General features: G+C 41.5%; 3 protein-coding genes and 1 long non-coding RNA gene across 8 annotated transcripts in view; 2 read left to right on the forward strand and 2 right to left on the reverse strand.

Moving 5' to 3' along the window:
- Nucleotides 1-8,052, forward strand: part of MCUB (mitochondrial calcium uniporter dominant negative subunit beta) — a 46,899-nt gene extending 38,847 nt beyond the window's left edge. The window contains exons 2-8 of one of the 2 annotated variants that reach the window (XM_032110280.1): nucleotides 153-228; nucleotides 491-661; nucleotides 4,054-4,158; nucleotides 4,368-4,528; nucleotides 5,209-5,412; nucleotides 6,765-6,881; nucleotides 7,756-7,828. In XM_032110280.1, the coding sequence (XP_031966171.1) occupies nucleotides 153-228; nucleotides 491-661; nucleotides 4,054-4,158; nucleotides 4,368-4,528; nucleotides 5,209-5,412; nucleotides 6,765-6,881; nucleotides 7,756-7,770 (849 nt within the window). In that variant the 3' untranslated portion in view covers nucleotides 7,771-7,828. Of the gene's footprint in view, nucleotides 1-152; nucleotides 229-490; nucleotides 662-4,053; nucleotides 4,159-4,367; nucleotides 4,529-5,208; nucleotides 5,413-6,764; nucleotides 6,882-7,755; nucleotides 7,829-7,849 lie in introns of those variants that run through there. The other variant, XM_032110279.1, reaches the window with a different exon arrangement.
- A 391-nt stretch (nucleotides 8,053-8,443) lies between these two features.
- Nucleotides 8,444-18,276, reverse strand: CASP6 (caspase 6). 3 transcript variants are annotated; one of them, XM_032110283.1, is made up of 8 exons: nucleotides 17,959-18,276; nucleotides 16,568-16,609; nucleotides 15,752-15,794; nucleotides 13,950-14,096; nucleotides 13,437-13,513; nucleotides 12,827-13,002; nucleotides 10,507-10,663; nucleotides 8,444-9,894 (listed from the first exon to the last, which is right to left on the reverse strand). In XM_032110283.1, the coding sequence occupies exons 4-8, from the start codon at nucleotides 14,063-14,065 to the stop codon at nucleotides 9,656-9,658; spliced, it is 765 nt and encodes a 254-aa protein (XP_031966174.1). In that variant the 5' UTR covers nucleotides 14,066-14,096; nucleotides 15,752-15,794; nucleotides 16,568-16,609; nucleotides 17,959-18,276; the 3' UTR covers nucleotides 8,444-9,655. The 3 variants fall into 3 exon arrangements, with proteins under 3 accessions (XP_031966174.1, XP_031966173.1, XP_031966172.1); XM_032110282.1 differs by lacking the exon at nucleotides 17,959-18,276 and adding an exon at nucleotides 17,689-17,842; XM_032110281.1 differs by lacking the exon at nucleotides 17,959-18,276 and adding an exon at nucleotides 17,689-17,842 and having other exon boundaries at nucleotides 13,950-14,099.
- Nucleotides 15,036-17,256, forward strand: LOC116444658. The gene is made up of 3 exons (XR_004240431.1): nucleotides 15,036-15,137; nucleotides 16,192-16,256; nucleotides 17,026-17,256. It is a non-coding gene; the product is annotated as an uncharacterized LOC116444658 (long non-coding RNA).
- Nucleotides 18,277-20,171: 1,895 nt separating the features above from the next.
- PLA2G12A (phospholipase A2 group XIIA) lies at nucleotides 20,172-25,841 on the reverse strand. Of its 2 annotated transcripts, XM_032110285.1 has the most exons (5): nucleotides 25,815-25,841; nucleotides 25,492-25,781; nucleotides 23,762-23,838; nucleotides 22,728-22,893; nucleotides 20,172-21,676 (listed from the first exon to the last, which is right to left on the reverse strand). In XM_032110285.1, exons 2-5 carry the CDS (start codon nucleotides 25,718-25,720, stop codon nucleotides 21,558-21,560), a joined length of 591 nt encoding a protein of 196 aa, XP_031966176.1. In that variant the 5' UTR covers nucleotides 25,721-25,781; nucleotides 25,815-25,841; the 3' UTR covers nucleotides 20,172-21,557. The 2 variants fall into 2 exon arrangements, with proteins under 2 accessions (XP_031966176.1, XP_031966175.1); XM_032110284.1 differs by lacking the exon at nucleotides 25,815-25,841 and having other exon boundaries at nucleotides 25,492-25,804.
- Between the last annotated feature and the right edge of the window lie 1,361 nt (nucleotides 25,842-27,202).

A 27,202-nucleotide genomic window follows, 5' to 3' on the forward strand; every position in this document is an offset into this window, starting at 1 on the left:
TTTCTTCAGGCAGACACACCTGATGTCAGATCCCACGGAAGCAGACCACCGTGACAGGCTGGGTGCTGCCTTTAACCAGGTACACTTTGCATCGTAACCATTTTAAGGCATTCCTAACCATTCCAACCCATTCTGTTGTGTCCGTGCTGCAGGTGGGGCTCTGGAGGCACACCGGAGCTTGGAGAGGCCGGGAAGGAGCACCTTACAGCACGCTGGTGCCATCTGATGGTAAGCTTTCACAGCAACTTTTCCCTCTTCCCATCGGTGTCAACAAGCTTTTTATTTACTTCGAGAGAGTCTGTGAGATAACATTAGTTGCATGGTTTTACTTGTATCTTCCAGAAATACAAGTACTGTATTCATATTTAAACCTCTAGAAGTGTTTTGCGTAATTTTTCCTTATTCATCCTGTGTTTTAAAAACAGCTTTAAACTGAACTACAACCTACAGTATGACTTTTTTCACTTAGTTTTCTTTTTTTACCCCCCAGAAGTCACTATTAATTACAGACATGGTCTTCCTGTGGTAACTCTTATGCTGCCCACAAGAAGTGAACGCTGTCAGTTCACTGTCAAGCCGGTGGTGACCACTGTAGGAGCATTCCTGCAGGATGTGCAAAGAGAAGATAAAGGAATTGAGAGAGCAGAAGTCTTTGCAACAGGTATCTTGTATTTCTGTTATTCCCCAAAATAAACACATTCCTTTTCAAATGAACTGTACTTCTCTTCTGGAGCATGAGTTCAGTCCTCCATCAGATTTAGCACTCTTGCTGTTGGAGCAGCTCTTGAATGCTTCTAGGGTTTATTGGTGTTTCAGAGTTAATAACTGAGTCCTCTTGAAAAGGCTGCTGAAAAATGCAGAATTGGATCTATTACTGTAATTCTCCTTTTATCCCCGTAGTGTCTTCTGTTATCTTTTTCAGTGAGCTTCTCTTTGTAACGCTGTCTTTAAATTAAGTGTCTCTCTTCTGATTTCCTTGATGTCTCTTTCTTTCCTTGTCCTCCATGATCATTCTTAAAAGACAATCTGTCGAGCTATTGAATGTGATGCCTGCCACTTGTGCAGTGTTACCGAGAGCTAAAAGAATCCTTTTGCCTTACTACAAACTTGTGTATGAAAAACTCAAGAGCTAAGCAACCACATAATGTGTGCCATAGTAAAGGATGGCTTTTTGAGACTTTGAGGAGGTTTCATTTATCAGCTGGAGTACAATATTGCAGGACCCTTGGGTTGAAAGGAAACTGATTGCTAGGGTTGAATGGTAACTGATATTTTAGCATTGGTGTGGACTTTCCTCCTTGTAACATCCTATTTATCCCATTGTCCCAAGTCTTCAGATAATTTTCTCAAGCTCTGCTCACCATTTTCTTCTATTTTTTGTCTTTGGTTTGCCCATTGCAAACATTGAGTTAACCTCATTTACATTTTATTTTTAAGAAAGCTTGGTTTGTATTTTGGCAGTGCTTTGTAGTTTTTCCACAGCAATTCTGAAAAGTCTTGCAACCCCTGTCCTGGTATTACAGAAGGATTCAGTCTTAAGAATAGAACTGGGATGTAGCTTTTTTTGTCTGAATCTGGTAGAATAGGTACTTGAATTTGGCTAACTAAAAGCATCTGTTTCTCCCCCTCCCCACTCACACCCCTAAAATGAAAGAAAGAAAAAATAAGGATAGCTACATACCTATGTAAAGATTTATTTAACAGCAGATAACACATAAGCAGAAGAAAGGATGGTGTGAATGAAAGCTGGTCCAGTTTCATAGCTGGGGGCATTCATAACATTCTTTTCTTTCTGGTTGATATTACAGAGGACTGCAGGGGCTTTTAAAAGAACTGAAAATAGATTGATGTTCCCAGAAGGTCAGGAAGCCACAGACCTAAGAGAAGCTGCTTTAGTTTCCTTCATGGGCACATTAATAAAACAGGAAAATACCCCACAGAGCAATTTATTTATATCCTCTGGAGCAATGGAGATGTGATCTGTGTGGATCTCAGTGAGTGCATGGGCTTCGGGAGCTTTGTGTACATGGGAAGTTTGGTGTTGGGTTTTTTTGGTTTTGTTTTGCTTTGTTTTGACAGTGTCTACTAGGGAGCAAAAGCAGAAAATTCTCTTGAGGAAGATAATTTCCTAAAAGACTCTTTATCTTCAGAAGCCACTGTAAAAAACGGTCGTTGTGTGCAGCTGGCCTTCCCCTTAACACAGTTTTTCCCTACAAAGGATTTCTTAGTGAGGTGAGGCAGAACTTGTGCTGGCAGCAGTTAACCTTTGGGTACTGCTGTTGTGCAGAGACATCCAGGACAGGAGTGTTGGGGATTCACTGCCTTGCTTTCCTTCTCTGGTATGTCAGCAAAAGCTAACTACTCCTCTGCTTCAGTGCAAACGTGGGTCACTCGTGAAGCATAAGGTAATTTCTGTAGGAAACCTACGAGTCTGGCATTTTTGGCATGGACAGGCAGCAGATTCCAAAGTGGAGAGGAATTTGGGTTGTTTTCACCTTGTCTCATCTGTTTAAACACACACCCATCACCTCTGATTTGGAAATACTTTGATTAAAACAGTGACTGTTAAAATAGTTCTCTGCTCTGTATTTGTCAAGTGCCAGGCAATTGTAATGTTATAGAACAGCTGAGATGTTTAATTTATTAGGAAACTGATACTGTAAAAAAACCTATTTGTCAGGTACTGAGAGTTGAACTTAAACATTAATTATTAAAGAAAAATTATTAAGCCTTGATTTAATGTAGACACTTCTGTGTCATTTAACCATTAAATGAAACCTAACCTTAACTGAAATTATCAGTGCTGTGTATGATGACTCGCTTTCATTTTCTGCAGATCTGATTTTGGTCCTGCAAAACTTTTGTAGACAAAATTGGCTCTTTGTTTACATTGAAACACTTGTGTTTAGGTACTGGATTGAAAGTGGCCTTTTCTCCTTTAAAGCCTGTGGGGGATTTTCTAAAATAAAATACCTCCGTTTCCTCAATACTTTTCTTCTTTTCAGTTTGCAAAAAGTTGCACAGGTCAGTAAGTCAGTGGTGTATTCAGAACATCCAGAACAAAGAGCCTGTCTGGCACTTCTTTTGAAAAGCATTTTCTCCTTAAATGTCTCTTCATAAATGTCACCTTAATAACGTACATGCAAATGAGCCTTGATGTTTTATTACACTGGAAAAGAAAAAAGAAATGAGTGGATGGGCACATTACAATTTTGGCTTGAAAGTGATAGGCTTCTGGGTTTGCTTTGCTACCCACACAGAGTGGGCAGGAGAGCCAGCTGGGGCGTTTGCCTGCAGAGTTCAGCAGTCACAGCCTCAGCAGATGCGGCCTGAGGACAGGGTTCTGGTGCACAAATAATTGCAGATGTGAGGTTGTCTGTGGTGCCTTTCTGTGGTGGATGTGTGAGGACAGATGGAGGAGCTGGGGCAGTAGCACTGTGACAAATACCTACATACAAAAATCTTGGTATTTTGTAACCTGTTTGGTTATTCATCTTGGGAGTAAGGCTGCCTAGCTCTTGGCAAGGGTAGGGGAAGGTGCCCTTTTTATGTATATGAAATGCAAATCACCTCAAAGAGGTACTGTGAGGCAGCTGCTCTGTGGTTTTTCAAACCCCCATGCCACAGTGATGTGTTCAGCAGCAGTGGTGTGTGGCTGTGGGGGCTCTAGGGCCTTCTGAACCCCAGTGTGCTCCTGGCAGCCACTGTTACATGTTCCTGCTAATGAATCCAGAGCTCCTTTTTGGTAGGAGCTGTAAAATTGCATGTAAAATTCATGGGGTACCATTCATGTAAATTTCTGCATTTAAAAAAAAAATGTAGGAAAGGGTTCTCCCAAGCATCAAAGTTCAACTCCATTCCCTGCACAGGACAGCCCCAAGAATCACACTATGTGTTCCTCCTGACTGTTTAGTATTAGCTACCAGTTCTAAAAGTAGAGTTCACTTCCAAACATTGTTAGTGAAGAACCCCAGCACTTTTCTGCAGGGTTATCTGCTAATGTTTAAGACTCCTTGTGATAAGTGATCTAGAACTGAAATCTTTCTTCTGCAGATGGTAGCAAGATCTCTGATGCAACCTTGATGGAGGTCTTATTGATGAATGACTTTAAACTTGTTATCAACAACACAGCATACAGTGTGTCACCTCCAGTAAAAGGTAAGAGCAGTCCTTAATAACTGATCATCTCACTTCATCTAGTGAAAGGCATGGGAAGTCTCAGAAACCTGGGACCTGGGAGAAAGGTGTTTCTCTTTGGTTTTGTCTTTTTACCACTGGATGGTCCTGCTTTTGGGGTTGGAGGTGGGGAGGGAATAAAGAAGGGTGTGTTCTTGAAATGGTTTATATGACAAATACTTTCTTTTCAGATAAGCTGAATAGTGAGCATGCTACTGAAATGGAAGATATCAAATCCTTGGTTCACAGACTGTTTGTGGCTCTACATTTAGAAGATCACCAGATCAGGAAAGAGAGAGAATTGCTGCAGAAACTCGACCATCTGAAAGGAGAGCTTCTGCCTCTTGAACAGGTTGGAAAGTGGGGTACTTCTTTTTAAAAACTCAAAAGCATTTCCTTTCATCGAAAGCAAGTCCTGTGACAGAAGAAAATCAGCATGAATGGCTAGAGTGTGTCTGTTTTGTTTGTTATGTAAATGAGGTCAACTCAAATAGAATGCAGATTATTTTCAATTCGGTTCTTTTTCTTCCTGTTATAGACATTAATGCAGTAGAAATCACACCTGGAGAAAGCTGTCAAGGCTCAGCATGACTAGTATTGAGATTGAAAGGCCATTTAGTCACCTGTTGCTTTATGAGTTTTGAGTACTCATGACAGAAAAAACCCACAATAGTGGGGTTGACATAACCTGTGGCTTAGGACAGTGGACAACAGGACTCCTGCTTTATGAGGGCCAGCCTCAGTGTTACCCAGAACTGCCTTGAATAGTAAATGGAAATCCAAAAGACATAGATCCCTAGGAGTGGGAAGGGGAGATTAAAAGCAGGATTTCTTGGTGCATCACGGCAAGAAGATCTGGTTGCCCTTGGACTTCAGTGCTTTTATTTTCTCACCAGGATAAGTCGGTAAGAGCTGTTGGTAAGAGATCCTGAGAAAGGATCTAGCCCAAGGGGAGAAAACATAGTTGAGGAACTGCTCATCAGAGGAGCACTCATGTTTGTCTGAACAGGTTTCTGCTTTTGTTTTCCGTAGATGAGAGCCAGAATCATGAAGAGTGCAGATGCAAAAACCTCCAGGCTTTTATGGGTTGGCCTAGCTCTGATGTCAACTCAGGGGGGAGCGCTGGCCTGGCTCACGTGGTGGGTCTACTCGTGGGACATCATGGAGCCAGTGACGTACTTCATCACCTATGGGAGTGCCATGGCTTTCTATGCCTACTTCGTTCTTACTAAGCAGGTAAGTCCTTGTCTTCTAAATGTCTGGAATATTGAAAAGGAGAAAAACTGACTGTGAATCACAATGTTTGAGCTCTGAAGAAAACAGAATTCAGTAAGTGGCCTTGCCATCAGACAGGGACTTGTTTGATCCCTAATGTGGCTGGATACAAACATTGCATCATGCAGAATCAAGCAGGTACTGTTGCACATGAACTGCAGGCCAGCTACTGAGCATAACTACTGTCAGTAAGATTTCATAGCCTAGGGAATGAAAAGTGAGGAAAAAAGTCTGTAGTTTAAAATGTTTGTAGATCACTTTGCATAGCAAATGGCACCTTGCTCACTGCAGTAATGGGAGAGCAACTGGTAGTGCTGTGCCAGTTCATGAATGCTGCCTCACAGAAGCAAATCACCCAACAGTAGCTTTTGTTTGCTGGAGTTTATGTATATACAGTGCAGGGTACCAAACTGTTTGGAACTCTGGCAGTTGCATTACTGAAATATATGGAAATACATTTAGTGCCTGAAAAAATGTTACTGCTCTGCTCTTCATGATCTGACTGCTTTTCCATGACTTAGAATGAATGGAGGTAAATCTAAGCTGAAATGCAACAGAAGTAGGCATTGTGTAGAATTAGAAAGTTTGCTCAGATCTCAACTTACCTTCACAATACAGACTTGTTCTGAAATCCTGTAAGACTTTGAAAAATGTTTCTTTCTCCTGTTTTAGCTCTGTACTTTACTCTCAAAGTGATCATCTTGATGTTGAACTTTCTATGATGCAAAGCTCTTTTTGTTGTGGAGGTATGTGGAAGAGTACCCAACACTTTCTTCCATTATACCGATGGACTACAGACCTTGTGAGACATTAGGTTCCTTCAGTGAAAAGGGGAGACATGTCTGTTTTTATGAAGAGATGGCTCAGAATGTGAGTTTTACTCCTTCTGACTCGTTTTTAAGAAGGGCTAGGGCATTCTTACTTTTTGTGAGTAAATAAAGAGATTACTTTTTTGAACAGCTGCTGGTGCCATTGCTTAAGACTTTCAAATAAGTCCTCAAGAAATAGTTCCTGAACTTTCTCTGACTCCTTGGAAGTAGACTCCATTGACTGAGGTGGCTCCAGTCATGAAGATCATGCTGTGTCTTTATTATAACTGAAAATTCCTTCAGACATGATAGAAATTACTCCTACCATGTGTTTAAAAGCCCTTACGACCTGTAAGGGCATTAACTTCATATGTAGCCTCTTTACAAAACATGCGTGTGTGTTGAACAAGGTAAGTCTTCCTGAAACAGGCTAAACTTCTAATGTGCTGACCTCTACTCAGCTTCCTTGCTAACCACAAATCCCTGTCCTCCTTCCTTCCCCAGGACTACATTTACCCTCACGCTAAAGACAGGCAGTTCCTCCACTACTTCTACCGCAAATCCAAAAAGCAGCATTTTAATGTGGAACGATACAACAAGCTCAAAGACGACCTAGCAGAGGTATTTAAGTGCAGTCCTTCAATAATCACGTAGCTTCTGGCTTAAGACTTTTTCAGTAAACTCTCAGCTAAAAAAAAGTTGATCTCAAGGCTTGCTATCAAAACACTGTATTGCTTATCAGCCAGTTTCAGCTGTTCAGAAAACCATACAATGTTTGGCTTTGACGTATAAACTACTTTTGTAGGTCATCAGAAAGGGAGACCTTAATTAATTTAATTAAAAAAAAATAAGTCAGTTTATCAGCATGACATCTATTTTTTGCATATGCTAATTAATGTTGCAGTTTTGGCCATTTAATGTAATAGCTGCATTTATTTTGGGCACAGTATATTTGCTGCACTGCTGTGGTAAACCAATCACCTCCCTTCCTTGGAAGGAGATTGCCCTGCAGAGTTCAGTATTTAACAACCTTGGTCCTTAGGTAAAAGACCTAGATTTACAGAATATGGGTGGGTGGATAGAAAAGGTGCTATGTGCACCCAGGAGAAATTTAGTGGCCTTCATGAAATATTTGTAGCAGATCTCCCACTCCTCAATTATTACTCCTCCATCCCACTTTGACAGCTCTGTGTTCAATGTCTCAGAAAAGAAAATGGAAAGAAACTACCCTTAATTTTAGTTGAAATCCTGCAACTCAAGGTAGAATTTCATGAGCCACATTTGACAAAATGTTAAGAGTTTGATGCTTTTTTCAGTGGCCTGTGAGTTTGAATTTTGTAATTGTAATTTCAGGAAAATAATTTTGTAATTTTCAGGAAAATTGGGGTGTGGGTTGATGGGCAGGGTTCATGCTTCTCTCTGGAGACCGAATGACTTGAGCAGATCTGTCAGTATTCAGCATCCTCCATTTGATCGGTTTGGTTCCTTGCCTAAGACCAGTGCCTTCTGAGAAAAGGAAGACAGTGCATGTGTGAAAGAGGGGAAGACAGAGGCTGCAGAAGGATGATCTCTCCCTCTTGCATTGGCAGGCAGAAGAATCCCTGAGGCGTCTGCGTCAACCTCTGCACCTGAGGCTTCCCATCCAGGAAATCAGTGACAAGTACTGACTTTGGTTTTGTGTATATTGGAGATGCCCTTTCAAAGCTGATATGAATATTTAGTTACTCCATACCACCTTGGTATTTTTGACCACTGAAGTTTTAAAAGTTGCAATAAATAGCTATAAAAATGATTTGGTCACTTGATGGTTTGGGGGTTTTTTTGCTTGTTTTTTTTTTTTTTTAACCCTATGAAGAAACTTCTGAAGCAAAGTTCTTCACAATATTTGTCAAGTCTCATTAGTACAATGGAGGCATTCTCACTGCTGGTAAAATGACAGACAGAATGTTCTATAAACAAGGACCATCGTTTTAGTATCATTTACTGTAACAGCAGTAGCTCACAGGGTAATTAACTTCTACGTGGAGCAGTAAGGATTCTTTCCCTGCAATTACTGTTTCCTTTTCCCTAGTCTATGCATTGACTCTGTGTAACACCACAGGTGAAGTTTCGATTAGCATGACAATTAAGCTTTCTTAGTAAATAGTGCTGGAAAAGTCAGGTATCTCAAACTTGCTATAAAATCATTTGTGTTTCACTGTTGCATTTTATTTAAAGAATTTATCAAAACATTCAAACATACATGATTTATACAAAGTTTAAAAGTAGCCACAGTAAGGTAAGACATTTATGACTCAGAAAATAGTATATGGAAAGACTTAACTAAAGCAGAACCAGTAAACCGATTATTTTTTCCCCCAGGAAAGTGGACTAAGACACTTTGCTCAGTTTGAGTTCTCTGTTGTCCCTCAGAGGAACAATTAACAATGTTTAAAAAAACCCCAAAAACAAAGAAATATTTGCTTCAAGTCAGTACCACTGCAATTACTGATGCTGCAGCAGCAACAATCCTGTGGCAACCGTGCACTGCCACTTTTATGTACACAGTGACAGAGGTATGGCTGATCTTCTCCAGGGCCAAGAGGAGACCTGATTCAACTCCAAGGCCTGAAGGATGAAGGTTTGCCTATGTTGTATTTTGTAGAGCTGCCTAGAGATGTCCAGCAACTTTAGCTTTAGAGAGATGGACAAGGCAAGCTCACCCTAAGCAAGCTGCACATGGTCTCATCTCACTACTGCTGTTTTTCTCCTGAGGATGCAAAGCACCAGCAAGCTGTAATTGTGCCCCAAACATAAATGATACCCAAGCAAAAGGAAGCCCTTTATTAATCAACCCTATTTGATTAATCCTATATTAATGCTACAATTGTACTCAAGGAATTAATTTCCTTTTTAGTGTTGCAAGAAAATAAAAGAAAAGTCTAAAAAGCCCAATAAAGCCACAAAAATTGCAAGGTGGATACAGCTGTCCACAAATTTAAAAAGATGCTCTACGAACATATTCCCTGTAAACTGTGCTCTTGGAGCAAGACAAGTTAATCTAACAGAACATTAGAAATGTTTTGGAAATAGTAAAATGTACCATAGTTAGATGGCAATCAAGCAAAAAGCTTTTAAGAAAAAGTAGTCTTGAGCATCAGTTTCAATAAAATCTGAGCACCTTCTAATAGTTTTGCACCAGTAAACTGTTCCCAAATTCCCTGAGATTAATTCCCTGGTGTAATTCTAGCTTTGAAATTGCTTTAAGATTTTAGAAACTAATTAGGTACACAAACTGTAATGTTTGATCCCAGTGATTTTGTTGACAATCTTGTAGAATATTAAGTCTCCTCAACTAAGATGGTGTTTTTTACTTCTGCAGCAAGTAATAGTAATGGTCATCACTGCTAAATAATCTACTTAGATTTTGGATGAAAATACAATTTTTTAGTTAACATTGAGGCAAAACAAGGAATCTGTTTTTTCCCCAGAGCATTAACATCTTTGCACACATCCACTCTGCGATATGATACTTTCCTGTTAACAACAGTAAGAAGTTCTGTGAACTCCAAGGAAGATCCGTGCTTCCTAAGTGTCTCACACAAATCTTGGATGTACCAGGAGCCATTTACAGTGTCACGATGAGAATAGTAGCCTAGTGTAGAACAAGAACATAAAATTACATCCAAATGTAAGTAGTGATAGCTTCTTGGAAAAATACGTATCAGAGTCACTGTTTGCCAGCTACCATCTGTAAGGAATTACTAATGGGTGTAAATCTTACTTTACCAATTATCTAATTTCACTGGAAATTGTAGATGGGAAATGGCTTTGATATCATGTGTAGTACTCAGCTAAGAGGAACCTGATTCAGGGATTGGTAGCTTACACAGGACTGCATCTCCACTTCGTAAGAGAGCAGATGGGACTGAGGACAACAGACGTGGGGGAACTGGGGAGAACAGCCATGTAGTGCAGGGAAATTTATAAGCCCCCAGAATCCTGGAAAAGAGAGGGATGCTTGCTGTCAGGAGGCAGCTCAGCAGCAAGACTGATGAGAATGCTTCTGTTTGGCAAGTGTAATGCACCTTGATAATTTCACTTTTTCTTCAGCACATAAGGTTCTTTCCCAGACAAGTTGCTACTTATCAGCCATGTAAATCAGATGACCTGGAACTGTTCCTGTTTTTCTGACTGCAAAATGAAGACGTGTTCATGGTTATTACAGTGAAGTATCAGACACTAGGTGTAAAATATTAGAACTTACCTTGTGCCACAGAGTAGCACATGATAAAGTCCGCACCAGCAGGCAGAGTATAGACACCAGCTGCATCCACTTCTGTCTCATTGACCAGGGCTTCACTGCTGCTGTCTGTTGAATCATGAGCAATGACTGGATCATCATGTTTATCACCTCGACAGGCCTGTTGGTGAGAAGTACTGTTACGCTTGCACGCCTGCCAAGCTCACTGTTAATATGATAATTCTGACACTAACCAGAGGCACTTCTGTTCAGCTAGGTGTGCCACATTACCATGACTCTGCCTTCAGAAAGACATATTTACTTCTCTGTTGCTTAAAACATTGGGGACAAAGTCAAATGAAAGCTCCAAGGTGATCTCAGAATCACTAAGACTGGAAGGGATCTCTTAAGGTCATCTAGTCCAGCCCCCTGACTCAAGCAGTGTTAGCAGCAGCAGGTTGTCCAAGACTATGTCCAGTCAGCTTTTGAGGATCTTTATAGATGGAGACTTCACAATCTGTCTGGGTGACCTCTTCCAGTGTTTGACCAATGTCACAGTAAAAAAAAAAAAGTGTTTTCTTGTGTTGAGGTGAAATTTTGTGTGTTTTAATTTGTTCCACTTGCCTCTTATCCTGTCACTTGGGTACCACTGAAAAGAGCCTGTGTCCCTCTTACTCTCTCCCACCAGGTGTTTAGAACATTGGTAAGATTCCCCTGAGCCATCTCCTCCAAGCTGAGCAGTCCCAGCTCTCTCAGCCTCTCCTCGTATCAAACATGCTCCAGAGTCCCTTAACCATCTTTGTGGCCCTTTGCGGGACTCACTCCACTAAGTCTGTATTTTTCTTGTACTGAGGAACTCAGAACTGGACACAATACTTCAGATGCAGCCTCACCAGTGCTGAGTCGAGAGGAGGAACTGCCTTCCTTGGACCTTTTGGCAACACAGTGTTGAATTACTGTTCTGAAGCACAGCCATCATTACATGCTGTTACACTTCGCTCTTAGTGCAGTCTCAAATGTGTGTGTTGAGCGAGATTTTTTTGTGAGAAGTCAGAAGTGATCCCAGTATTGTCAGTGATGCAGAAAGGCTACACATGGAGGATAACAAGGTGAGAACACACTTAAAAGATACAAAGGAGCATTACTTAAGAACTACACTAAAAAAAGAAAACACAAAGAATCTTCTTTACGGTGATAGAAAGTTTCATCTTGATGTTTCTTCTGATTTCCAGAGGTAAATGCTATGGCTGGAAAAGAACTTAGCTGATGAACTAAGTTAATTAGCTTTTTGATGAGTATATATTATAAATGTCTCCAAGTATTACTTGGAACTTAAAATTGAAATATGAAAGTATTTTTCAATCTTTGGCACCAGGTTGAAAAAAAAAGTCCTAGTGAAAGGTAAATTAGGTGAATTAACAATATGCTGCTTCTTGCAGCAGCCCTGTGCCCTAAGGAAGCTTTCATTTGGGAAAAAAAAAAAGGTAATACTTAGAATTACTCTGTAAACTACTACCATTACAATCTGCTGAAGGCCAGGTTCATATATGAGTTTGCTAATTGTAATCTGGATAAAGACAGGATAAAGCCCTGAATGACCTGGTTTGACCCCGTGACTGCTTTGAACAGGAGGCTGGACCAGAGACCTCCTGAGGTACCTCCCAACTTGCATTCTCCTGTGAACCAAGGAAAGAAATAGGACATTACATATGGTCTTTTTATGACCACTTAGCACAAACAGTACTCCTGAGACAATAAAGCCTTCATTTGATTCTTTAGATTCTACAGAGATGCCAAGTTAGGTCATAGACAAAAAACCAACCAACCAACAGCAACAAAAGGAAATCACTACTACCACAAAAACCAACCAACAAAAAAGGCTCACAAAAAAAGAAAACAAACAAACAAAAAACCCAAACACAAAACCCAACTTCACTAAGGAGCAAGTAAAGGGACGTGCCTGGAAGGAAGCAATGAAGATACAAAGGTTTGGTACCTTATCAGCTTAGCCTGGGGCTGTGGAGTGTGAGTAATAGGAACTGAGCTGCGGCTGCACAGAACTTTCTCAAAAAAGCCCTGGTAACTGCCTTCTCTGCTATTAAATACACACTGACAGTCAATCTGACGGGCTTAATTTGTGTTTCTTTTCATAAAATTACTTACTAAATAGAGCTAGAATAATAATATTAACACTAGTATACATTAGTATACATTTCTAAGAAAAAGAGAAGAATCCTTGTCTTAAATGCCTTGTGGAAAGACTGCATCAGGAGAACTGACATCTGTATTGCAGGAAGACACGGGTCAATGTTAACTCCACTGAATTCAGAAACTGACATCTTACCTGAAGGATAAATATCTTTGGTTTTCCTACCAAACTCCGGCACTTGTCTCCTCTGAACATGTCTGTGATCGTCTGAATTTTGATTTTGTCATCATATGCATAAATGTGATCATCTACACCGTGACTCAGGAACACACACACAAAGCAGTCAGCATTACTGTGGTCATCCATGGAGGCTGAAATAGTCAAGTGGTGTTTAGATGGCCAAACAGTCATATTCAGGTCTAAAAAACATTGTACATTTGTATCATATAATTTAATCCCCAATCAGTCCTTTTTCAAATAGATGCCGTTTTCAGATAGAGCCATACAAGGTGCATTGAATTCAACCTGGCTGACGGGCCACTAACCATAGAAGGATGAATGTCATTACTTTCTCCCAGCTGCATGTACCATTTTTCAGCTTTTAGTGACTTAATTAGTTCTCTCCACAGAAGCTTCACTTATACTGCAATAAAATAATCTTCGGTCTAACCTTTAAGTCCTTCTGATGTTAAATTCCTTGTGCACAGAAATCTATTTTAAGTTAGATGACCAGAGAGATTGGAAGAAAAGATATCTGGGAATTCTGCGGCAATAATTTAGACATAACCAATATATAGTCTCCTACCTTCATAAATTTTCTGCTGCACATCTTCTGCTTTCAGATCATCAAAAAGTCTGACTTCAAACCCAAGGTCTGTCAAACTATTGTTAGAACAGATCAGTATTAGTAAAAATCTTGCTCAAATTATATATCAATTGCTACCAACTCAATTTCTTTGCCTGTGGGGGAATTAATATTCTTATGCATTATTTATGAACAAAACTACTAAAGTTGATTTTGAATTTAAACTGGTATCAAGTACAGGTCTAACACCTAAAGTTACTTCGAAGAGTTTGTCCAAAGAAAGCTCTGGACTCACTGAAATCATAGGACTTGTGCCAGCAGTTTCTGTGAGCTAAAAAAACGTGCCTTGAAGCTTTTTTATTATGGCTTTCTTCACCCAAGTAGCATAGGTGCTATGTCTGCAAAATCTTCTGGTCTCTACTTAAACAAAAGATGAAGGTAACTCCTTAACTTGACCACAATTTCTAAAGTTTAGATTTTTTTAAGGGTTAGTAGAGCAACCAAGTTTCTTACCTGCGTTTCAGATTGTTTCTGTCTGCCATAGTCCCACGTCTGTCTGGCAGCATTAATTGCCAAAAAAAGTGCTCATGGTTGAAGATTAATGCAACTCCTCTTCTTTGATGGTTCATTTTGTATTCCACTGCAGGGTCATGTGATTGTCTGCTGCCACAGATGGAAAACATTCTTGGTAAATGAGGCTGTTTCATTAGTTAAGGTACATAATGGTGTGTTTCAGACATGGCTCCAATTCACCATGTTATGTATTTAGCTAAATATTAACATAATTGGATAGTACACATGTACTTATTGGAATTGTAGTTGTCTGTGATTTATTTCAAGTTCTTCTAAGTAAATCAAGTGCTGCCTTGTAATCAATAGATTACAAACTGGGGATGAGGTGCTAAGTGTAGTGTATCTTGCAAAAGGAGAACAAATGTTTATACCCTAATGAAATGGAAGCTATGACAATACAATTGTTCAAGTTTTTAGCAACCAGCCTACAAAATCCTAAAGCTGAAGGACAGAGGTCTTTTTAAGGACAGAATAAATGACCTTCCTAGCTTCTAAGCAGAGGACTTTAAACTATCATGGCAGCAAACACATAGAATACCTTGCAATTTTATTGGTTTATCAGCAAAACACAACACAGGAATGTGTGACAGCACACTCTGGACTTGGACCCACAGTCATGCCAACACTTGGATCCTAAGTGTTGACATGGCTGGAACTGGAAAAATAAAGCAGACCATCTTTCTGCAGTGCAGAAAACAGAAACTAAAACACTTGTGGCAACAGCGCTGGCAATAGACACGTTGGGAGTTCCAGGTACATGGAATGACAGTCCAGGTCACGCTGCCCTAGGACTGGCTCTAGTCAGAGCTGTCATTTTTGCTATATTAAGGTTTTATTTAATGCTATGGAATATTCGGGTTTGGTGCAATTATTGGAGAAAGTAACTTAGAATCTTTGCCTGCAGATGTTCAAGATCAGAATTCATCAGCAAATGCTTTTGTTTCACAACAAAATTACCATCGTTACCCGTAGCCTACCTCTGCTTCTTCATTTTGTTTTGAGAATCCCCTTAATGAAACATCTTTATGTAATGTCTACATAAGAATTCAGACAGAGAACAGGAATTCAGGATGACTGTTCAAAGTTGGGGAGGTTCTACAACATTGGTTGGATAACCAATAAGAGAAGGTGGGTGCCTTATCACATTCTTCCCAGTATGAGTACCTAACATGATAAAATGGAAAGATTATAAATTTTAGCCATGTAATTATGAACAATTTTCAGATTTTGGGAATTTCGCTTCCTTAGGATTTGGCTAGGTGCATGGCTCGTAGGGATTTTGGAGAGTTAGGTCCCTGGATCCTGTGAATGACCATGAAAGGATGATTCCCTCAATAGTTATTTCTCTATTCAGCTGTATGGATGAAGCAAACAAAGTTATCAGGGCAGGTAGTTTACTGTTTTCAGGGCTTTCATGGAATCACTATTCTGTGGTCCATTGCCCCTCCTTCCAGAGGAATACATTCCTGTGCTACAGTCAACTACTTAGTCTGTCCAGTGGCTCCTCAGATTGTGATGGTCTCTCACATTGCCTAAATTAAAAAGAGAACTCCTGACAGTCCCTTCCACATGCCTTCCCAATAAGGGTGCTTCTGCATCTGGTGTAGCTAAAACTAGAAACATGTTTTGTAAGTGGATGGAGTTCAATTGAATAATTCTGTTAAATTCTTAACAAAAATCAGAAAACCCTGCACTGACCTCAGTCCCTGGGGACATGTCTGTCACTGCCACCAGAACTTTACCTTATATTGAATGCATCTGCTTCTGTGATGTTCTCATTTCCATCTGTTAAGAGAGATCAAAAAGTGATTCAGCCACAAAATCATTCTTAAAAAAACCCCAACTTGACCTTATGCATCCAGCTTTAAACTTTAGCTGTTAATGTGAACCAAAAGCTCATTCACACATCAGGTAAGTAGGCATGCAGTTAAACAGCCTCATTAGCATTTGCCTGCACCCACAGCTTTTGGAGTTTGTTCTGGAAGTTCTGACTCCAACAGTCGATTTTTAGGTGGTCAAGACATGCGGATTTTCTATGTGTCTGTGTATCTGTACCTATATAAACATATTCAAAGATCATGATCTTATATAACTAACTAGCTGGCTGTATTTTTTTGAAGAGACTCTTAACAGTTAGAATTTTACATAACTTAAAAATACGCTGGTGTTTCTTTTATTTCAGTAATGCTGCTAATACAAAGCTGAGCATTCTCGTTGAGGTTGGATGCAGCACATGAGTCACAGCAGGTAGTGTAACAGCTATTGACAACTGAGAAGATGCAAGATTTAAACCTTTTCTTCTGCTGAACTATACAGACATTAAGTACCTCCAGTAACAGAATGGACTTAAAAGTAACAATGTGGGAACAACAAGGAATGTGCACATCTTGGGAATGTGCTTAACTACAGACTAGCAAATGGTTAGGCCAAAACACTGGTTACTTTCACTTAAACATCTCAATGGGCTATTAAATAACTACTACTACTGGTTATTAAATAACTACTACTACTGGTAGAGACTAACTACCACATTATGAGAACTATATATGGCACTGTACCTGTGGTGGGTAATATAGGTCTGCTATCCAGCTGGACATGGCCTGCAATTTTAAGAGAAGAGTCACGTGTACATGTATTTTACAAACTACTTTGCACATACAATGCTAGCTTTTCACATCTATTTTTCACATGTTAGTAATGCTTTTTGCAAAACTAACATAGCTATGTATTGATAGAGGACAAAAGTTCTTGCAATCCACCCCCCCCAAAAAAGAGATTGTAAAATTTTATAGTCACCAAACTTTAAGATGGAAAATACTGTCATATAGACACAGTAGGAATAGAATTCCTGGGCCAAAGAAAACTAGGAAAAGATGATTTTCCTGTTAATTTAATCCTGTTTAGTCACTTCCTAGTCTTCAGCTTTTCATTGCCACTCTCATATCGCAGCTTCATTCAGGTAAACACTATTTGAATTGTTACGATTTATGAAAAGTTTTCTGCTTGTCTTACACAGGCACAGGCTTGTTCTAAAATCTGATTGAGACCAACGGGACTACTTGTCTTTAATTTCGTGAAGTTGGATTGCTTCAGAGGAATCAAAAATCAGGTATGCACTAGGTTACACTGGAATCTCACAGCATCTTTCCCTGGATACGTTTCAGGCTCAACAGGTCTACCACCAAAGGGCAAGACACTTAAAAAACACAACGGCACTCAAAAAAGTCCCTTTAAGCTTAGCTGCATCTCCGGGAACCCAACTCAGTTCTGCTGCCCTGACTTCTCCTGCCCTCCTGTTACCCGCCGGGGACCTTCCCCACTTCCGTGTCCCGCGGCCGTGCCAGGCGTTGCGGAGGGGTTTTCCCCTGGGCAGGGTGTGCTGGATTTAGGTGCAAATCCACTTCCTCGTCGGCCGCCGCAATCCTTCGCCTCGCACCTTCTCCGGAAGGAAGGAAGGAAGGAAGGAGGCAAGGGTCCGGCTGCCCCCGAGCCCCGGCAGCGCTCTCCGGGCAGCGCTCCCACTCTGTGGGAAGCTCGGGCGCTTCGGGTGGGCGGCCCCTGTGCCCACGGCCCCTCGCAGACATTCCCCATCCCGCTCCTGCTCCGCGCTGGCTCCGGCAGGAGCCCAGCCAGCGGCGCGCCCCCGCCCTTCCCCGCCGCGTCCCCTCCGCACACGCACCCGCCCGCGGCCGCCGCTCCGAGCCCGACATCGCCGCGGACCGAGGCACCGGCTGCACACCGAGATAAACCGAGACAAACCGAGCCGTGCCGCGCCGAGCCTTCCCCTCTCTTCCTCTGCCGTGCCTTCCGGGGGTCGGCCCGCCCCCTCAGCCCGGGGGCGGGCGCTTGTCGCCCTTTGCTCCGCCGGCGGCCGCCTCTGCCAGGAACGGGGCGAGGGACGGAGCCGGGAAAGCCGAGGGGGGAGGTGTTAAAGTGCGCCGTGTGTTACCTGTGCTCCTGTGGTGGTACTGCAGCGACTGTGGTCGAGTAAATGCGCCGTCTTATACAAAACCCTCGTCCTGAAATAGGTGAGAGGCTCCCATATTCACTTAGCTGAAATTTTTCAAAACGGCACTGAAATTTCCATTACAGGCACATACTATTTCCTGTCCTGTTCCTCAAAATGCGTTTTCATTCGGGCACCACACAACCCTTGAGAGGTTTGGATGCGTGGATCATTTTGCAGCTTCTCGCGTCAGTTCTCCCTGATGATTTCAGAACTGTGAGGCGAGTGACAAGGTATTGGAGAGAGTGCCCAGGTATCTTAACGAGGGCTGCTATTCCCAGCCGGGAATTACGCGGCACTTACCGGTCACTGGTCAATTGCGTAACAAACAAGTTTCTAAACCAAAGCCAATGACAAAAACCCGTTCTTCTGTATAAGAGCTTTACAGATTGTACGCTAGAGGGATCTGAATTTTCTAACCAGCCTACTTTTAGAGAGATAAACTCAGATATGAATGTGCGCTTACAAGCACAAAAAGAAGCATATTTAGAGTGGAATTATGGGCATTTTTACCCAGTCTGGTCTTACACAGGCTTCTTGCATGGGTGAAGATTTTAGACCAGATGTCTCCCTTTGGTTAAAGGAGTCATGGGTATTGTTAATTACCTTTGCTTGTTTTTCCCTTGTTCAGACTTGTTACCCTCAGACTGCCAGAAGGCAACTGGATCAAGATAAAACTTTGTTTCAATTGTCTTTGTGCATACTTTAGTTACAACATGCACTATCACAAGTTTTGCATCTTATACAGGGTGACATTCAGACTTCTATAAAACAGATTCCTTTTTCTGCAACTGCAAACCCCAGCTCTCACAGCTCACGCTAGAGCTGCCCGGGAACCCACTGGCAGCAAGACTCCTGTGTGAAGGAGCAGCTGTAGAACCAAAATCTAGGACTCTGCCGTGTTCCTCAGTCCAACAGTTCGCTTAGATCCTCGTAAGACAGACATTTCTTCTGCTTTGTTTTGCTGTAGGCTAAGAGCAGACTCAGCCGCTGTGTTCAGATGAGTCACAGTGTGTAACTTGATCGCACTGCGTGCAGCCTCAGGTAGCGTTGGGCTGGTGAGCGTTTCCAGCTCATTGTAATACATGAAAGGCTTTTTGTGAGACATGCCTATACGTTTAGAAACACTTTCAGATTGTTGCAGTGGCTCCCCGGGAGGTAGGTATTTTTTGGAAAAAGCATTATGGATGGATCAGAACTGCAGTCTGAAGAAGGAAGTTTGATTGTGGACACACCGCTGTACAGTATTACCGAACACAAAAACATGCGGTGTTGAGTTAAATGAGCCACTATATATAGTATTGCTATGCTTTAATCCAGCATGAAGCTAAACACCACAGAGCTGTTTACTCACTCCTCCCAGTGGGATGGGGGAGAAAATCAGAAAAAAAGGTAAAGACAGTTTAACGGGACAGAAAAGGAGGTGAAAATAGTAATAAAAGAATATACAAGACGAGTGACACACAGTACAGTTGTTCACCACCCCCTGTCCAGTCCCCAAGCAGTGGTTGGTGCCTCCTGGCTGATAAGGATATAAACTGCCCCCTATTTATATACTGGGCATGATGCTCTATGGTGTGAACTATTCATCTGGGCAGTTTGGGTCAGCTGTCCTGGCCATGCTTCCTTCCAGCTTCTTGTGCACCTCCTCACTGGGAGAATACGGGAAACTGAGAAGTCCCAGATTTAAGGTAAGCCCTGCTCAGCAACAACTAAATCATCAGTGTGTTACCAACATTATTCTCAACTACATCCAAAACACAGCAGTGCACCAGCTACTTAGGAAGAAAATTAACTCTCTCCCATCCAAACCCAAGGACATGCATTCATTTAAGCACTTAGTTTAAGCCCACTTGTACCCAACTCAACAAGCCATCTAGTTGAATTATAGTGGTTTGGACTCATTGTGGTACTTTCGTCATTTTAAACAAACAATGCCATTACCGTTTCCCTGCTTTAAACTTAAAAAGATTTTTAGGGTTACAACCATGGAATTCCAGGGTAATTCAGAATTGTTTCAATTCTGTGGTAGAAAATGAATGTCACCAAATTAGGGGAACTACACGTTAATCTAGCAAAGTTTTGTAAAGCTTTACAGTAATACTTCTCTTGTAGTGCTATTTCATATCCACAAATAAGAAACCTTGAAGCATGACTAAGGAACTTTAGCAGAAACTTTTTTTTATTAGGCCCTTACATTCACTGTCATGTACAGTAAGTTCTAGTGACAAACAAACCAAAACCACAACTGGCAAAGAAAAAACACACAAAATTATATCACATTATAGTCCATGAGTCCAGTGAATTTTATGCATTTAGTTTCTATTACTTGTTCACAGATGCAATATTTTAATTTTCATTCCTCTCCTGTACATATCTAAAGCAGAATTGCTTTTTAACAAAAGCAAACATTATCTTTCTAACAGAGGACCTAATGCAGAAGTTAACTGACTCACTGACACCTGTAGATAAGCAATGAAAGCTGAGTACAGAGAGAAAACCCCAGATAATTCAGACATCAGGTGATTTTAGCTAGAGAAGTCAGAGAGGGAACAGGTGACAGAAGTACAGGCTCACATATCCATCAGCCTCACAGAGGGCATCTTAAATAAAGAAGTTTGTTGGACATACTGATCTTAACTGTGGAACTTGCTTTTAGTTTTCATCAGAACAGACTAAATGAGAGCAAAGATGAATACAGTAGCCAAGTTGTGCCACAACAGAAATATAAATCAACATATTTGTACATATATCCTTTCTGTGCGTATAATACACAACACAAAATGTTCTATTCAAAAATAGACATTTGATGAACTTTTTAAAAATAACACAGAAACTACATTTCACCATTTTCTCAAATCAAGACTATATCCTTACGCTGCAAACTGTTCATTTTACTGGACAGCCCTTAAAACGATCAACGTACTTGATCTGAAAAGTGCTGCAGAAGTAAGGCATTGATACAGAATCAGGTAGAAATATGTACTGCACGTACATGGGCTTGGGGTATTTTCCTTCTTTTTTTAACAACAAACCTGCCAGACCACATACATTGGAGAGAACTGAAGGCAATTGCAGCAGGAACATGCAAGTACAGGCTGTGTGAGATGTCATATTGGTACACACAATGCACTCTTTCCTGTTGAACCCATCAGATGCTTCAACTGCCAGTAAACCTAAAATCTGACCTGTATTAAAAATCACCTGAGAATTCAATGTAACTCTTCGGTGCCTCTGATGTCCCCACTATGGAGTTTTCTTGGGAAGATTAAAAGGGCAGCAGTGTTTTACAACAGCATGCCCTAGGTGGATATACACCAAAGGAAAGCAATTTCAGTTCCCAAGCTTCTGGCATAAAATGGAGAGAAGGACGACTTGTTTCTTTTTTACATAAATATTGTAGTGATCTTCAAAGCAGTAAATTCATGTCAGTGTTTAATGTATTACTGTCTGAAAAGCATAAAGGTTTGTAACCAAAGCTTTGCTTCTTTTCAGCTGAATCTTTAGCTTTATTCTACATGGTGAGATCTCAGTGTCTTCTTTCAGAGATCTGTCTTGCCCTCATAATGACACATACAGGCAGCTCTCTGGCTATCCAGGTAGGGTTTGCATCCTAAATGGATAACTGCATCAAACAGCAGCTGAACAGTTGATTCACAAGCTGCAAGCAAAGAAGAGTTCAGTTAAAAGTATTCTTTGAGTGGAATATGAAACTAACAAGAGAATACTCTGGCAAACTGAGAATGATTCTAAGGAAAGAGCAATCTTCTCTGGGCATAGCAAATATATTGTCAAATGAAAGACTGAACCAACAGAGAGTCATTTAAGTTTTGAGTAAAGATTTTTTTATATGCCAAACAAAATGCAAATTCATTGCATGTGGAACGTTACCTCTGTTAAAAACATACTGAGTCTCGGAAAGATCAAAGAACTGGTTTATCTCCTCGCTCTTTGCATCCCAGTTTATGCAGAAGTTGCTATCTTTAACATCAGCTCAACAGAACTGAACAAATATTCACCAGTTCTGACACTAAAGACCAATACAATGATTTATTTACAGTTAAATAAATTGGAAAAGTTCAAACACAGGGTTGTTCTAAAAACTTAACTGCTCTCAGTGGGAGTATTTACTGTGAAAGTGACATTGCCAAGTTAAAAAGTGGTTATGTCATGTATCCATCAGATGCAGGCCAATGACCAGAAGGAATATCATATGGTCTGTTACTAAGAAACCTAACATTTATTCACTAGGGGACAGCATTAACTACTTCCACTATGACAGTAATTAATATCTTATTTCATAACAGGAAAAGATTCTGTGTTTTCCTACAGTTTACTAGCAATCACATAGTAGATATTTAGGAGTCACCCAGCAGAATAGTCATATTACAGCTATGTTACAGTAAATGCAAGAATTATACATGCATTTTGATCCAGTTGTATTCCCATATTCATATTCCCAGATGGGCAGCATTATTTTTTCCCCTAAAGTTAAAATTAACCTTAACTCAAAGTTGGTTTTAACCCTGATCATTTTCCTATGCTGTGTCACTGCCCTGCTGTACAAGTATGTGGGCTGCATAGCAGAGGGACAGAACAAAGCACCTTTCATCAGCTTATGAAAATGTGGCCTTGCTGCACTGCACTAAGATTCTTTGCCAAGTTAAGCTTGGGTTGAAACTGAAAAAAAATAAAGGCTTTTTCACAGTTACCCTGGACACTCTCTGAGATTCCAAGCGTTTTCTGCACATCTCTGCAAATTTTTGAGAGGCAGGTCTGAAACTGCTCATCACAATCATTTTTTTTATTGCCACAAGTATCATAGCATCTGTCGTGGTGATTGCAGCACCTTGTCATTGAAGGGATACCGATGTCAAACTGTGAAGAAAACACATAGACACACACTCTGTTGGTATTCCAGTTAAGAAAAATATAACCTATGGACAGACTGTAACAGTTAGAAATCAAAAACTAATGTGATGGGTTGAGATAAAGACAGTTTAATAGATGAATAAAAGACGAAAAAAAGGTCCCAAAATAAGCAGTGTAAAAAGCATCCACCACATCTCACAAGCAGAGGGGACACTAAGCCAGTCTCTGACCAACAGCCACCTGGAAGTCATACACAGCTCTACCACCACCCCCTCCCCACCTTCTCCCACTGCTCCAGTTTTTATTGCTGAGCACCACTATGTACTATGGAATACCCCTCTGTTCGGTGTGGGTCTGCTGCCCTAGCCTCTCCCAACCTCTTGCCTAGCCCCAGCTTATGCTCTGAGGTGGTGGATGGGCAGAGTGGGGGGGGGGGGGGGGGGGAAGAGAAAGTCCCAAAGCTGAAGGACAACAAGCTAACTCATCTTTTCTTTCTAGCATTAAGGAAAATGGGTTAGTGTCAGTAAGGACAGCAAGAGTCAGAGCCAAACCCTCCACTCTTACAGGGCCACAGCTGTGGTTACTCAATGCTTTCAAGACTGTGCAAACAAAATATGAAACCAACCACTCAAAACCCAAGAAATTAATCACCAACATTACATTTCATGCTTGTAATATTTGAAAATGTTTATGCTGTGTTCTTTTACAATACTAACACTTCTTGTATGTTGTTACCAGAGCATGTGTTAGGAGCTGATAAGAACAGGGACCTTGTATATGGATCTGTGTCAGAAGGGGGGGATGGAAAAAATCATCTACACTGAAGAAAGCTGATGTATGGAAGATGCACAAAGAAGCCCCACAATGGAAATACCTGAACTCCAAACAGAGGGGATCCACAGCCATTTGGTGGTGATGGTTTATATCCATAGCGAGGTACAGGCCTTGATCCTGAAAAAGGTAATTTATCATGTCTCAAATAGGTATTTTTTTGCACAGGATTTTAGTAGTTTTAAAACTCACCACAGACATTTGTTTGGCTCAAGATAGTATCAGTTACAGTTTTAACTTCAAATATATTCAGGCATGCACTTATCAACAATTCTTTCCAAATTACAACTTAGGGGTACTAAGTAATTTTTTTTAGAAAGAGGGACAAGACACCTGAGCAAGTGTCAATGTTTGCTTCCCAAGTTTAAAAAAAAAAAAAAGGAATTACTAAAATTGACGTGTTGGTTAAGTATGCAATATGTACGAGTATATTAACAGAGTACTTTAGTGTAAGTTCATTAATACTTCTATGCTTTATATGCAATCAACAGTAGTTCTCTGATTTTTTTATCTTAACTAGAATGAAACATAATTTTTATTTCTACAGCTGTACCATTAATAGAATTTAAATTAGTAGAGACTGCTAAACTCACATCTTCCTTAACACTCGCTAGTGCAGCAAGCCAAGGAATTCTGCATCCCAAGTTAAGGAAGACTGTGGAGTTAATTTCAAAAACGACCCTCCAGCTCATTTCAGTACTGGAAACAAATGAGTCCACAATTAAAAGTAATGGAGAATTAAAAAAACCCCACATTTGAAAGCTGCATATTCTAGTACAGAGTGTAAATGTCACAGTGTCCTGGCCACTGTTGTGGAGCCACGCCAGGGTGCCACCATGAGACTCACTTTAACAAATAATCCAACAGAGTAAACTGGGTGTGACATGGTTCCACCATGACAGGCTATGGGAGCCTCCCATTTTGGAGTGCTCTTGAAGCGCCAGTGAAAAGCCTGGAAAGAAATCCCCTTTCTGGAGCATTGCCTGCCCTGGCACCCAGGATGGGCATGGTAGGGGAGGTGATCACAGAAGAGGACAGGTTGGAAGGCACTACAGTGAATCATCTGGTCCAAACGCCTTGCTCAAGCAGGCTTCTCCTAACAATAATAGTCTAATATAATAATGATGATGATAATAATAATAACCATCATCATCTACCGGGTCATGCCAACTTGAGCTGCCTCAATTATTGCTCAGGTAAACCAGGCAGCTGAAACGCAGGCAAGAAGCACAGATGTCCTCTGCTGGTAGCAGCAGGATTTACAAATAGCAGGACACATTCCTTGCACTGGCAACCGCGGCTGCCATTAAAACCAGTTACTCAAGCGTGACTTTGGAACAACATATTCCATAGCTCAGATTTAAGCTTTTCTGTCCCAAACCGAAATGCTCGGGCGTGCTCGTAAATAACCAGCTGGAAGGAAGCAATTCTTCCCACTCCAGGGTTTTTCCCCGTACACATCAGCTATATGTTTGACAGTAATAAGCCTTTCTTCAAGACAAACGTCTTGGAGACGTTTAAAAGGAGCTATTTAAAAGTCACGTCAGGAGAACTGCTTACGTGTATGCATGCTCCGTACCCGTTATACACGTATTTAAACACACATACACATACACGAGCTTTCTTGCCGAGGCTCACACATGTATTTAAAATTACGTACACCGCCAAGAACTCGATAGCGAGGTTTGCCCCGGCAGCGGCGCTGGGCCGCGGCGGGAGCGCAGCCCCGGCCGCCCTGCCCGGGACAAGGGTCGCGCCGCCAGCCCCGCTCACCGTCGCTGCACTTGTACTGGCAGAGCCCGTCCTCGCCGCCCAGCAGGTCGAGGGCGGCGTTCAGGTACATGTCGATCTTGTGCACGCCATTGCGGATCGTCTTCAGCGTCATCCGCCAGTCCGGGGTCTGCGGCGCCTCCTGGCCCCGCGCCGGCCGCCAGGCGCAGGCCGCGACCAGCAGCAGCAGCAGCAGCAGCGGGGGCAGCAGCGACAGCCAGCCGCGGGCCATGCCGAGCCCGCTAAGCAGCCTCCTCCTTCTCCTCCGCCGCCCGCCCAGCCCGGCCCGCTGCCACCACCGCCACCACCGCCACCGCCGCCACCACCGCCACCGCCGCCATGGTCCCCGCGGCCCCGCCCGTGCGCCCGCCCCGCCGGGTGGGGCCTCCCCGGCCGCCCGCCCGCCCGATGGCAGCGCCGCGGAGCGCGCCGTGTCCGCGCTGCCGTGTCCGCGCTGCCGTGCCCCTGTGCCGTGTCCGGTCTGCCGTGCGGGGCCTTCCAAACCTGGGCAAGCGGGGCCTGCCCTTGTACCTTGGCACCTTGGCGCTGGCTGAGCAGGGCCCCGGGAGGTACCGAATTTCGTGATGATGTTCGGTGGGAAGGAAACTGACCCGGTCATGTTTACACGTGTGAGTGGTTCTCATGACATCGTCAGAAGTGCAAGGCGAGGTTGCAAAACAGAGCAAAATGAAAGTGTATCTGTTAAACGGTAAAAGTCCTGTCTTGATTTGTTCAAAAGAAAAATCAGACCAAAATGAACTTGCTTGGTAAATATCGTGTTTGGTTTTGAGATTTTTAAAAAAAATGTATATTTAAATGCTAGATGCATCACAGATGAGCTGAAGTGGAAGCACGTGAAAATTGTTTTAATTTTGTAATGAAAACTCTGATTGATGTTGTGTAGAATTCCTCAGAAAAAAGCAATACTTGGCTTCAGGTCAAAAGTAACATGTAAAGAACAGGAAATGGAAGGAGAGCCAAGAGACTTTCATATCAGACAGAGCATAAAGATACATATTCTACTGTGTTGGGGGTTTTTTATTTGCAGTCTCAGTATTTAATATTATATGTAGTTAACTGAAGAAATCGGTGGAAATAGTTCTTCAGAGAAAAATTAAGTCAAACAAAAGAGGGAGCTCTTTGTACACCTGTTCAGCTTTTTCCTATTTAGGATTTCTTTACCAAGACCCTAATTCAGCAAAATAATTTCTGTGTAGCAATATACTTAAATACTTTCCTAAACAGGAAACCTTGTTTGGGGGGGGGGGGGGGGGGGGGGGGGGGTGTGTCCAGAGAAGCAATTCATACTCTTAGTTTAATTATTTTGGTGCCTGACAGTGCCTTTACATGACAAATTCATGCTTATGTGGGGTTTTTACAAGTCTGGAAGATGGAGAAAAGTCAATGAAAATGTAAAAATTTTTGTTGTCTGACTGTGGTGAATTATAGAAAAAATACTATCACAACAACTGTGTTGTGTAAACATATGCCATTTACTCAACAGGATAATTAATTTAGAGGAATAAAGTAAAATAGATATTAGAAGTATTTGTCATTAGAATACGGTGAAGAATGTTCTAAAGCTATTGAAAATTTTCATACAACTGGCTGGAGTTATGTGAGTTTTGTGTTGATGGCACCAATCCACAAATCAAATTCTACTGCTTCAAAAAGAATTTTTGCACACTTTTTGTGTGGAGCTCTTACTGAATGT

This window comes from Corvus moneduloides, chromosome 5 (assembly GCF_009650955.1).
Source record: "Corvus moneduloides isolate bCorMon1 chromosome 5, bCorMon1.pri, whole genome shotgun sequence".
NCBI lineage: Eukaryota > Metazoa > Chordata > Aves > Passeriformes > Corvidae > Corvus > Corvus moneduloides.

Coding starts and splice junctions, on each gene's coding strand:
- CASP6 (XM_032110281.1), bottom strand. CDS start 17,719: ATGTCGGGCTCGGAGCGGCGGCCGCGGGCGG. Junction 16,610..17,688: donor GGAGCGGCGGCCGCGGGCGG/GTGCGTGTGCGG, acceptor TTAAAATTGCAG/GCCATGTCCAGCTGGATAGC. Junction 14,100..15,751: donor GCAGATGCATTCAATATAAG/GTAAAGTTCTGG, acceptor CATCTGTGGCAG/CAGACAATCACATGACCCTG.
- PLA2G12A (XM_032110285.1), bottom strand. CDS start 25,720: ATGGCCCGCGGCTGGCTGTCGCTGCTGCCCCCGCTGCTGCTGCTGCTG. Junction 23,839..25,491: donor CCAGTACAAGTGCAGCGACG/GTGAGCGGGGCT, acceptor TACCTTTTTCAG/GATCAAGGCCTGTACCTCGC. Junction 21,677..22,727: donor AATCTCAGAGAGTGTCCAGG/GTAACTGTGAAA, acceptor CTTTGCTTGCAG/CTTGTGAATCAACTGTTCAG.